The sequence below is a fragment of the Poecile atricapillus genome, chromosome W (assembly GCF_030490865.1).
Source record: "Poecile atricapillus isolate bPoeAtr1 chromosome W, bPoeAtr1.hap1, whole genome shotgun sequence".
In the NCBI taxonomy this organism is placed as follows: domain Eukaryota; kingdom Metazoa; phylum Chordata; class Aves; order Passeriformes; family Paridae; genus Poecile; species Poecile atricapillus.
Window position 1 is genome coordinate 64,067,997 of NC_081288.1, and position 12,291 is coordinate 64,080,287.

At 40.9% G+C, this 12,291-nt stretch overlaps 1 protein-coding gene across 1 annotated transcript in view; it reads right to left on the reverse strand.

Annotated features, from left to right (window-relative positions):
• LOC131592107 (E3 ubiquitin-protein ligase RNF38-like) overlaps window positions 1-12,291 on the reverse strand; it is a 239,915-nt gene that overhangs the window by 25,225 nt on the left and 202,399 nt on the right. Inside the window, exon 4 of the mRNA XM_058863381.1 lies at window positions 4,515-4,685. Within this exon, the coding sequence (XP_058719364.1) occupies window positions 4,515-4,685 (171 nt within the window). The remainder of the gene's footprint in view (window positions 1-4,514; window positions 4,686-12,291) is intronic.

A 12,291-nucleotide genomic window follows, 5' to 3' on the forward strand; every position in this document is an offset into this window, starting at 1 on the left:
TTATCAGCGGCAGGATCTTGGCTGCCGCGCAGGGGCCCAGCGGGGCCTGGCCCAAGGCCGCTCCCGGGGCCTAGCAACTCCCCTCCGCCCGGTGGCCGCGCCGGGGCAGGGCCCGGCCTGGCTCTTCACTCTCTTGTAGAGAGCAGGAAGTAAGAAGAACTTTCCGCGGCTTTTTATTTTATTTTATTTTATTTTTTAAATATGATTCATAGAGGCGTGTCCAGCTTTTCTAATTGGCTTAGTGGTGTGCCCATCTTCAAAGCTACCCAGCTATTGGTCTTCCCAGGCATGGAAGAAGTTGTCAGTGCTCCTCACAGAAAAAAACACTTCCGTGGCTGACGTTTTTCCTCATCACCATAATCAAATTAATGCAAAACCAGCATTGGATGTTACGATCTGGAAGGGTGGACAACTAGATGGATAAAAAAAATGTTTGGATGATCAGGCTTAGATCATGGTGGCTAATGGATTATACCTCTACCAAGATGCTGGTTACAAGTGGTATACCACAGGTACCCATCCTCTTTAACAACATTATCAGTCACCTCGAAGAGACAGAGTACGTGCTCACGAAGTCTACAGCTGATCTCAAATTGCAGGGAACAGTTCATACACTGGAAGGTAAAGCTGCCATACAGCAGTATGTGAACAGGCTGGAGAAATGGGCCAATAGGAACCTAATGATATTCAACAAGGACACATGCCAAGTCCTGCACCTGAGAAAGAAGAACCCCTGGCAACAATCCAGGCTGGGGAATGACTGGCTGTGGAGCAGCTCTGCTCAAAAGGCCCTGGGGCCCTTGGTAAACAGCAAACTGAACAGGACACAACAGTGTGCCCTACCAGCACAAAAGGCTAGCAGTATCTTAGGCTGTATCAACAAACAATAACACAGCTAGTAGACTGAGCAGTGATTTTCCACCTTCTACTCAACACTTGTTAGACCTCATATAAAATACTACATCCTGTTTTAGCACTCAAATACAAAAAAAAAAATTAAATAAAAAGACATTATTAAAATGAAACAAGTTCAAAGGAGGCCCACCAAGATGGTCAGGGGACTGGAGCATTTGTCTTATTAGAAGAGCTTGAGGGAACTGAGCTTTTTCTGCCAGGAGAAGAAAAGGCTCAGGGGAGCGGGGAAGGAAATCTAACAGTAGCTTTCCAATACCTGCAGAGATTTGATCCTTAACATGGACCCAGGCTCTTTATAGTGGTGCACGTTAGAAGGATAAGAGACAACGGGCAAAAGAGGTTTTAGCTAAATACAAATACATGGGAGGACAGATTGTAAGAGAATAGATATATTGCTGAAGGCAATCTTGCCCTTGATAAATTGCAACTATGCTAATTACCAAAGAGTGGGACCAGCCTTGCCCTTAATAGGTCACAGCTATGTCCAATAAGGATGTGAGTTATAAAAGAGTGGGTTAGCTGGCCAAAAGTTATTTGGAGTCTACTGGCTCTGCCATGAGGAGGAAGGGTTGGGTGGTTATGTGAAGGATAGACAGGGTTAGGTGGTCCCTGCAGAAGGAGGAGGGAAAGAGTGTTGTGTGGAGCTGCCTGTGGGAAGTTTACAAAGAGAAAGGTATGAGAGTTTTTAAGATAAGGGATTTTACTCCTTATAGGACTGATGTTTGTGTCAGTTGTGAGTCCACCATCACAAATAGAAGCTTTTTCACCATGAGAACAGTCAAGCACTGGAACAGGAGCAGTTTGTATCTTTGGAGATTTTCAAGACCCAACTGGAAAAAGCCCTGAGCACTTTCACCTGACCTCATAGCTGATCCTGTTTTAAACAAATTTGAACTAGAGACCTCCTGAGGTGTCTTCACATCTGAATTATCCTGTGATCCTATGATCCCTTTCATCAGACTGTATATATAAGGCAGCAACTGACTTCTTTAATAGAGGCATGTTCTCAAAGTGAAGAAAATAGTTCTAATTCAACACTATAAGAAATTATTGAAGGTACACATATGACAAATAAAGAAGTTTCTTACAAGAACTGTGAGGCAAAAATCTTCATTATAAACACCATGATTTATACTTATAAATAATCTATTGCTCTATTTAGGCTAAATACATAACTTATGTTATTAGGAAAGATCAATTCAAATCTCAGCTCATATTTGTCTCATTTTTCAGGAAAACATTTATTATTTCACTAAATCACCCTTCTTTTCCCAGTACTGAATTTTATATTCTTCAAAAGAGTCATATATGATAGTCATCTTGTGGAAGCAAATTAAAAAGAAAATTGTTTCCCCATTCTGCTGAATAAGCTTTAAATAGTCAGCATATTTAAGGAAATAATTCTTCTAGTAAGACTTGACAGCAAAAAACCAAGCTATTGAACAGAGCTGAAAGTTAAAAAGAGAGCCTATTCCTGAAGCTAAATTAGCAATCTATGTTAAGAAAGAAGCTCCAACATTTTCTGAGGAAAACATCCTTAATATCAGAGAAAACTATGTGGAACTGTTCCCCCATGACTAAAATGAAATTATTAGAGTAGTGCTAACACCTGATATTTAACACAGCAGTATTTGTTACTGCTCAAAACACTCTGAGCAGTATTTGTCAGTAATGCTGAAATGACATATTTCTGTATTAATGAAATATTGGTAAAGCTCCAAAGAAACAAATGTGCTTGGAAGAAGATTAGTAAGTAGATGCTACTAACCTCTGACAGAAGATTAATAAGTAGAAATTGCAAAATCTAATTTTTTTCCTTTGTGTTCAAAATAGCATCTTCTCCCATATTTGCATAAGCCCTATTATGAAGGCATTAACTTTTCACACAAGTTTGATTAAGTGAAAAGAGTCAATAATTTCCATAAGCAGGGAGAAAAGAGATTCCAGTAGGCTGTAGAAGGTTTAAGTAATACTTTTCACACTAGTGTTTGGGGGGATACTCACTTTATTTCAACGGTGAATTAATGTGGTAGAAGCATACAATAGAAATAATGCATTGTGCTTTCTGGTCTCGCTATGTTGCATTGCGCAGCCGCAGGAACACATCCAGAGAAGCTACAGTTACCAGTGAATGGCATGGGACACCAATGAGATGGGCTTCTGCTCATGAAACCATTTATTCAGCATGGGAACAAACTCAGATCCAGAGAGAGCCCTGAGCAGAGGCAGGGTGATGGGTTTTGAGGGACAGAACCAGGGTGGAGTTCAAGGTCAGGGAGCACTAGAAACACAGCAAGGGAGAAACCCCAGGGGCTCAAACCCAGTCAGAATACCCTGCGCTGACACCCCATGAGGATCTGGGGTGGAGCAACTCTTCCCTGGCTCACAGGACACATACCCTGAGGCAGAGGTTTTAGAATTCACACTAGCTGGGCTTTTCAACCACATCTCTCACTTTAACAATGCTTATCTGAAACTAAATCTTTGCCTTCCTGGGGCACCTCACATCTCTACAAAGTTTATTTTTCTCTGAGACCACTGCTGCACTGTGCTTAAATCTATATTCTCTTTTACTTTCTGGAAGAACATCACTTGCAGAAGCAATACATAAAGCAAACTTCTGTCAGACTGACAGGAGTACAGGTCTTCAAGAAAAAAGAGTGGGCAACAGCTGAGGAAATCTTAAAAGAATCAAAAATTAATTTCAAAACAATACCTTTTTTTTTTTTTTTCTTCAGACTAAGTCTTTGTCCTGGTTTAGGGCAAATTTGGGAGAAAACCTCCAGTGGGGCTCCCCCCGGGAAGCAAACCCACGTGGCCCTTTTCTCTCACCCCCCAACCGGTTCGGGAAGAGATTTCTCTGAGAGAAGTGGAAAAAACCTGTTTATTTCACAGGCACAGCACTACCCAGCAGAAGAATGAACGATATCAAATTACAAAACCTCTCGCCGTTCAGAAGAGATGACAAACTTCAGAGGGTCTCTTTTCTGTGGGTGTTCGCTCTGTTATCAGTCCCTCTGGTGCTGGAAAATGCCGCTGCCCAGGCTGGGCTCCCAGTAGTCCACGGGTGCAAGCTCCCGGTGCTCCCCCGAGTCCCCAGTCCAGAGCAGGTTCGATTCGTTTCAGAAAAAGGGAAAGAAAACAGTCCAGGAAGACCTCTCTGCTCTGGCTAGTTGGAAAGCTAAGGCGATCTGTGTCTTGTTGTCTGTCTGTGCTGTAGTCAAAACTCCCGATGCGGGGGGGGGGGGGGGGGGGAGCAAGTACAGTCTCTGATAACAGACTCGGTGCTTCTTTTCCACTCACTTTTACTCTTAGATGAAATTTTAAGAATACAAAACCTGTGTCTGGGTTAGGTGGATGAATGGGGATACAATTTAACATCATAATCAACCCAGGACAGTCTTGCTCAGGTAGCACTACTACAAAACCCTGTTACTTACTCTGAATAAGATCCATTTATTATCTCAACCAGAATGTTATTAGAAGGACAAGAGTATTATTTATATTTATATTTATATTTATATTTATATTTATATTTATATTTATATTTATATTTACACCCAAATATTTTAGAAGAGGGGATAATAAGCATTACTTACTGAATGTGGCTGCTGTGCTTGGAAGGGAACAAATTGCCCTGGAGATGTCAGGTGAGATGGGTGATGTGGACAAAGATGAAGAAGATACAAAATGAATGGGTCATTAGAAATCAGAGGTGGGAACGCTGCATATGGTACTGGTAGATGTTGGACTGAGCATGCCTGAAGCATCTGAAAGAAAACAAACAATTTTACATCTAGAGTGAAAGTAAATTATTTAAAGAAAGCAGTCTATTTATCCTTAGCTTACAAACACAACCCACACAGTAATTAATTCAGAAACTCAATGAACAGTTATTCTAGTACAGAACAGGGTCTAAAAATATAATGCTACCAGCTACACTTGCAAGGTGCAAAGGACCTTTTATTTCAGATTGTCAATAGAAGTTGGGTGTGTTTGTTTTGAATTATCAGGCATAGACTCCCAAGGGGGGAGCAGGTTTACTTACCATAGTAGTTTCTATTCTTCCCATATGTTACCTTTATAGGCATGTGCCAAGAAAATAATTCCTAGTTATAACTGAAGGACCTAAAAATTTCAGATTGTGCTGTAAACAATTCTATTGCCTGAAGTTGGGCCCCTTTTCTTCTTTTCCCTCTTGCTAGTACCTGCTGTCCCTTTCTGTTCTGTCCTGACACTTCAAGGTGATCTGCTGATAAAAAATGGTGTCTGTCAGGAAAATTAATCCACAAACACTAGAGGTTTATGTCCAAAAAGGAGACAGGGGAGTCCTTTCACTTTATTTGAATAAAGGGAGAGGCCATGGGGCATTCCCCTGGGGTCTCTCAAATTTTTGGAGGGCGCAGCCTCCCTTTTATCCTAATTCCCGGCTGTATGTCCCTTCTCTCTTTCCCCATAGGCTGAGGTATTTGAGAGGTACAGACTTCCCGGAATGCCTGGTACCTGGGATACCCGCCCACAGTGCATAATCCCCTTCTTAATTCTGAACCCTTGCGGAATTTTATGGCGTTTTCCCAGTGTCTCTTTCATCTTTCAGTGGAATCCATCCCATTGTTTCTGCTATCTCTCAGTGATAGTTTCGTCTTATCAGCAGACCCACAGCTTGTTTGTAAAGACAAACCCATCATTCCTCTCAGTGTTCATCTGTTGCAATTGCAAGGCAGTAACCCAAACAGAAGCACTGCAGATTATATATGCTGACATCTCCACCCAAATAGAATTCCCAGAATTCTAAAGGATCGATTATAGCTGTCCAGACCTCAGGCTACATGGAACTCCAGTATCTGGAAAGTCCCCCCAGTCCCCCTAGCTGCTGAAGGCAGTGGTGGATGTCATAGCTACACACAAGTGTGCCCAGTTAGAAGAACTCTTCAAACAAGTAGCTATGTAACAAGAGGAGCTCAACAGACAGCACAGTATCTAGGAATGTGTGCAGGAGATTAATGTGTGGTATTGTGACTCAAGGTATCCCAGCCTTAAAGGGGAAGGTTACTTCTGTAAGGCCTTTGACATGGTTCCTCAGAATATCCTTTTCTGTGAATTGAAGAGAGATGGATTTGATGAATGGACTGTTCAAGTGATAAGGAATTGGTTGGATGGTCTCCTCCAGAGAGTAGTGGTAAACAGCTCAATGTCTGGATGGATATCAGTGACAACTGGTGCCCCTCAGGGGTTCGTATAAAATAAGTACTTTTTAATATCTTCATCACTGACATAGACAGTGGAATCAAGTGCAACTTTAGCATATTTGCAGATGACACCAAGCTGAGTGGTCTGGTTGATATGTCTGAGGGATGTGATGCCATTCAGGGACCTGGACAAGATTGAGAAGTGGGCCGATATGAACCTTACAAGGTACAACAAGGCCAAGTGCAAGGTCCAGCTCCTGAGTTGGGGAAACCCTCAGTATCAGTACAGGCTGGGGGATGAAAGGATTGAGAGCAGCCTGGCAGAGAAGGACTTGGGGGTACTGGGGCATGAAAACTTTGATATGAGCTGGCAACATTCATTCACAGAACAAAAGGCCAACCATATTCTGTGCTTGATACAAAGAAGTGTGCCCAGTAGGTTGACAGAGGTGATTCTGCCACTCCACTCCATTCTTGTGAGACCCCACTTAGAGTGCTGTGTCCAGGTATGGGGTCATCAGCACAAGAAAGCTGTTGACCTGTTAGAGCAGTGTAGAGATCTGGGCAGTAAGGAGTTAATGCGTTGCTATGCCTCAAACACCAATGGGCATTCAAGCCAGCAAGTAAGAACAGGATGTGCCTGGAAAGGAGTGTTGTACAAAGGTAGGGCAGCACCTTTCCAGAGCCAATTTTCCTGCTGTGGTCCATGGTCACTGTACAACATAAAGGACAGCAGAAGCACAGAAATGGGGTCAAGGAGCTGGCAAGTCCAATAGAGGGGGATTGAGACCACCAAAAATCCCTCAAAGCTCCTCAACCCATTTCCAGAAAGGCCCAGAAGAAAGGACTGTGCATGCTAACTCATTTATATGAAAAGTGAAAAACCAAATCGCAGGGCAGGGAAAATTTACCTAAAAAAAGGAGCCCCCACAAAGCCTGGGTGATGCTCCCAAGACCCTGGACACCCTTTTGGCTGAATCAATGCTGGACCCAGGACTGGTGACCACCTTTCCTCTCCTATCTGATCTGTCTCTCTCCCCTCTATTTTCTTTTAGTCCTCTTATTATTATAAGATAGAGGCAAAACATAACACCAGCTTCCATGCCAAGTGTGTAGTTTGCTAATAAAACTTTGTGAGATTTTTTTGGGACCCTTTTGGCATTTGCTAGTCTTTTTTGACCACAGGTATCTACAAATCTTGGGTATTCCTGAGAGGAATGATGAGCTTGTCTTTACAAACAAGCTGTGGGTCAGTTGATTAGATGTAGCTATCAGTGAGAGACGATGGAAACAATGGGATGGATTCCAGTAGAAGATCAAAGGGGCACTGAAAGAACACTATGAATTCCATAAAAGTTAAGAAGGGATTATGCATTGGGGGGGGGGGGGGGGGGGAAGGTATCGCCGCCGGTATCAGGCATTCCGGGAAGCCTGTACCTCTCAAGTACCTCAGCCTATGGGGAAAGAGAGAAGGGACAAGCGGCCGGGAATTAGGATAAAAAGGAGGCTGCGCCCTCCAAAAATTTGAGAGACCTCAGGGGAATGCCCCATGGCCTCTCCCTTTATTCGAATAAAGTAAAAGGACTCCTCTGTCTCCTTTTTGGACATAAACCTCTGGTGTTTGTGGATTAATTTTCCTGACAATTTTTGGGGGCTCGGTCCGGGATGTTTCTACCGTCCGGGGCGGCGGGCAGCGAGCAGAGCTGAAGGTGCTCCTCACCCAGTTTCGGTGATCAGCTCCCCTTGGTGGCGGCCAGCACCGGGCTATTGAGAAGACCCCCGAGCTGTTCACCACTCTTCACAGAAGTAATCGTGAATGCCAGTTTATTTCTATCTTTAGCACACCTTTATAGGGTTCTACAGGGTCTGCGAGCAGAACGAGCTACTATTGGCTAACACACACAGTTTACATTTTTCCTCTTACACACAAGGATATTGTTTTACTTTACTCTCTCTTCTGCATGAAGGTTTCAAGGACTTTAGCCCTTAATATCACGACTTATTTCAAAGGCTGGTTTGTGCATACAGGCCTTTACTAATATATAAAATATAGCAACAAATCCCCCTTTCTCTTTTTGCACAAACCAGGCTTTGGATAAGATAACATACAACTTAGACTGTCATTCCAATTAACATTATAAGTAAAGTCCGTCCCCCTTCTAGCACAAGAGACCTCAACCATCTAGTGATGCCTCAGCTGGCGAACCAATTTCCAATGGGATCACTATCTTCTTTCAGGGCATGCAACCCATCCTGTAGCTGTTGTAGTTGCTCATGGATGGAAGCTGAATGATCAGTAAGATCCAAGCAGCACATGCCTTCAAACTCTCCACAACCATGTCCTTGTGCTAAGAGCAAAAGGTCAATTGCAACTTGATTTCATAGTACTGCATGATACACACTACTCACATCGGCTGAAAGCTCACTTAACATTGTGGATGTTAAGTTTAATTCTTTCCTAGTCCAGCAAGCGAGCCTTTTTAGGGTGGCTAAACTTTAATTCATTCAGGCTTCGCTTTGACTGTTTGATGTTCTTCATTTTGCTAGCTATATTCAACAATAGATGTAAGCTTGGGTGGAATAAAGTGAGTTTCCCAAGATAACAGGGTCTTCCATGTGGATTAGCAGGAATCTAATTCCATGCTCTATCTCCACAGATTAGGAATATGGAACTAGGTAATCGCTTTGGTAATTGTCCTGTGAGATTGCACCACGAATAAAGGCTTTACTTTCAATGGTAGTAACGAGATCAGCTATAGGGTTGACTGCAACCCAGTGCTGTATTACTTTGTTAGAATGACTTTTTGTCGGGGGTTCAAACATTATCCATCCACCCGAGGTATTGGTGGAACATAACAAATCCAATTCTTCTGAGGGTTGTAACATTAAGAACTTTGGTAATTTTTGCTTGCTAACAGGCTTCAAGTTGTCTTAATGTGAAGCCAACAGTGTGACTGCACTCTTGCAACACTGCCAATCGATTCAGTCGAGTCTCGTTACTAATTAAGCTTTTAAATGCTTGAGGATCCCATTCAGGGACTCCTGGGAGACAGGTGCGAAAGGATCTCCAGGTGTGGCTAGGCTCAAACACATTGACCTTTGGCCAGTTCAATGTGCCAGAGTGACCCATATATTCTGTCACTTTTGGATGTTAGTTAGCAGACAGTTGGTCATGACTATACACAACACAATTACCATAAGCATTTTACCATGTAAATGACACCATATTTGCAAACTCACAGCTAGAACTTCAATCGTTAAATGAACTTTCAAAGATGCTTACACTACCTCTTAAAGAGGGAATACTTATACTTTATACTAACATAACAATTACTACACAAGCTAAACACTTAAACTATTATCTAACTACTTTTAACACAGGTGCTCTGGTATATATGTAGTCTAAGCATGAAAGCAATTTGCTGAAAGGGTAAACACACAACTACAATTTACTTTATATACAATTAAATGGAGTCTCTACACTTCTTAGATCTTCTACAGAATTTCTCCAGCACGATTCAGTCCTGGAACGTTCACTGCTCCCATGATGTCAGCTGGCAGTTGATCGGTGACTGAGGGCTTTGATGTTCAAGTTGTTCTTCAGATCCTTCTAAATCTTAAAACAAAGGATACCTGAAAAATTGGTAGAGACACAACATCATAATAACAACATAAAATTTCTGTTGGCAACTGTCTGTATAGTGTTCAGACACAACTGTGTCCTGACAGGTCCACTTCTGATCCATGTCTGGAGTACCAAGGCTGTGTGATGACTTCTCTGTTCACTGGATCTCATGTGTTCAGAGACAGACAGTCTGGTCAGATGGACAGGTGACCTTTTTGAACCTGCCAACAAAACACAGCCCTAAACTAAGACACACTTCTCTCCTTGAAGTTAATGAATTACACTAATTAAATGCTTTTAGGACATCAGTCTCCCCCGTCTTCTTAAAAAACATAAAAATGAGATGTACTTCTGTTCAACATTAACACAAAACCATATACACAATTAATAAGAACTTATACTAGTTAAAAATCAATTAAATCTTAAACATTATTAATAACATATATAATATAAAACTGCTATTAATTACTAAAACACTGCACCAGCATCCCATAGTTAGCAAATAAACAGAAACAAAAAATCAGTGAAGGATTGGATCATCACCTCCGGAAAATGACTCTCCAAGCCCACTTCAAAATTGATCCAGCTGTCATATTAATAGGATCAAATTGCTGAGTCAAAAAGTGACTCAAATACTGATTTGGGACAGAAAATATCTGGATCTGTTGGCAAACATTCTGTCCAGGTAAAGTCAAGGCTTGGCCAGGGCCTAGGCTTTAAACTGGAAAGATGCCTCTTAACTCATTTCTAAAACAAGGTTCTCAATAGTAGCAGCTATGAGATGCTTACAGCATAGCAAACTGTTCTAAACTCCACAATAATTATATATGACAAAAGGAAATAACAAACTTAACCTTAAAAGAATATCTAAGTTAGAAAACTTAACTTAAAAACATTCAAGCCTAAACATTATAAAACTTGACTATCCTTAATTCTATTAACACTTAATCTATATTAAATGAAAACATAACTTAATCTTATTCTGTTACTACAAAAAAGCAACTAAAAGTTTAATATATACCTTTTAAACACAATATAACAATAACATAAATTCACTATAAAGATTATAAAGATGTAGCAAACACATCACAATTCTATGTCATCTAGCTTTAAAATAACCCACAATAACTGCAAATGTTACTAAAAATACTTATTCATAATAGAAATTTGCCCAGTATATGCTTAAATTGGTTAGGATGTTAAAGTGCAGTTTTTCTGAAGAAAAACCACCACAACAACATGGGATTTGGCAAGTTGCCATCCAGCTTTTGTAGCACTTTTCAAAAACATTAAGTCCAATTTTTAAACTAAAATCTAAAATCCAAATTGGTATATATGCAGTTATATGTGTTTATATAACAAAAGACTCACATTAAAATTCCCTTATTAAAATTGTGGAAAAAACAAGCAAATAGATAATATATACCTTAACTTAACTTTGTCTTATACAGTAAAATTCTCTTGACTAATTATTTTTTAAACCACAAATCTCTTCTGTAGATAACACTAATTGGAAGAAGGTTTTCCTAGAAGCTATAAATCATACCATGTTTTAACCTTGGATTCTAAAACCAGTTATTGCAAGGCAACTTCTGTTAGTATTCACCTTAAACACTTTTTTTTTTTTTTATTTTCTTTTCTTAACTTTCAAAGAACCACAATAATTTCTCTAGTTAAACTCTAAAAACTGCAATTGCATAAACTCATAATTACTTAAAACACAAAATTAACTCTACAATGGTATATAAAAGCATTTTGAAAACCCAGTAAATCATGACTCTGCAACAAACCAGGCACCATCTCAGTGCCCCCCCTCGAGAGAGGGAGCGGGGGGGTCAACCGCCCGCCCCGCCGCTGCTGCAGCTCTGCTCTTATCTTTCTTCACATTCTCCACATACTCTCACAGCGAGGAAAAACGGAGAGAAAGAAAAAAAAAAGCCTCACAAAGTTAACGTTAACAAATGCAGGTTTTTTTTTTTTTCTCAATCTCTCTTGTTATTTGCCGATAGAGGAAAAGGGCATGATTTTGCAAAAGCAGGTGATTTTACACGAAAAGTCTCTCATGGCCAGGTGCTAACAGCGATCATGGCAGCTTATCAGCTTCTAATTACAAGGATGAATTTTGAACTAGATACCATATAGTTTGAGATTTTTTGACTAGTTTGTCTCTCTTTGAAGCTGTCTGAGCCACCTGTTTCTGCTCAGTTGTTTCTGTAATTGTTCAGAGTGGCCTTGGAACTTTTCTTGCGCTGCTTCTACCCCCAGGGTACCTTTGTTCTTTGCGCTCACCTCGCTCCCTCATGTCTTCCTGGTTCGGGTGGAAACCAAGCTAAATCTGGCTTCTTTTCTTCCAGGGTGGTAAAGATGGAACTTAAATAAGATTGTAGTGCTAAAAGTGACTCCAAAAATGAAGCAAATAGTTCTGGATGTATCACATCCTGCCATAACTGAACAGATTCTGTTCGTTGTTTCAGCGTTCCCTGTGGAACTTTTTTCTCATTATTTTCTTTTCCCTAACTCTTCCTCCCTCTCTCCATGGGCAATATAGATAGGAGAGCTTGC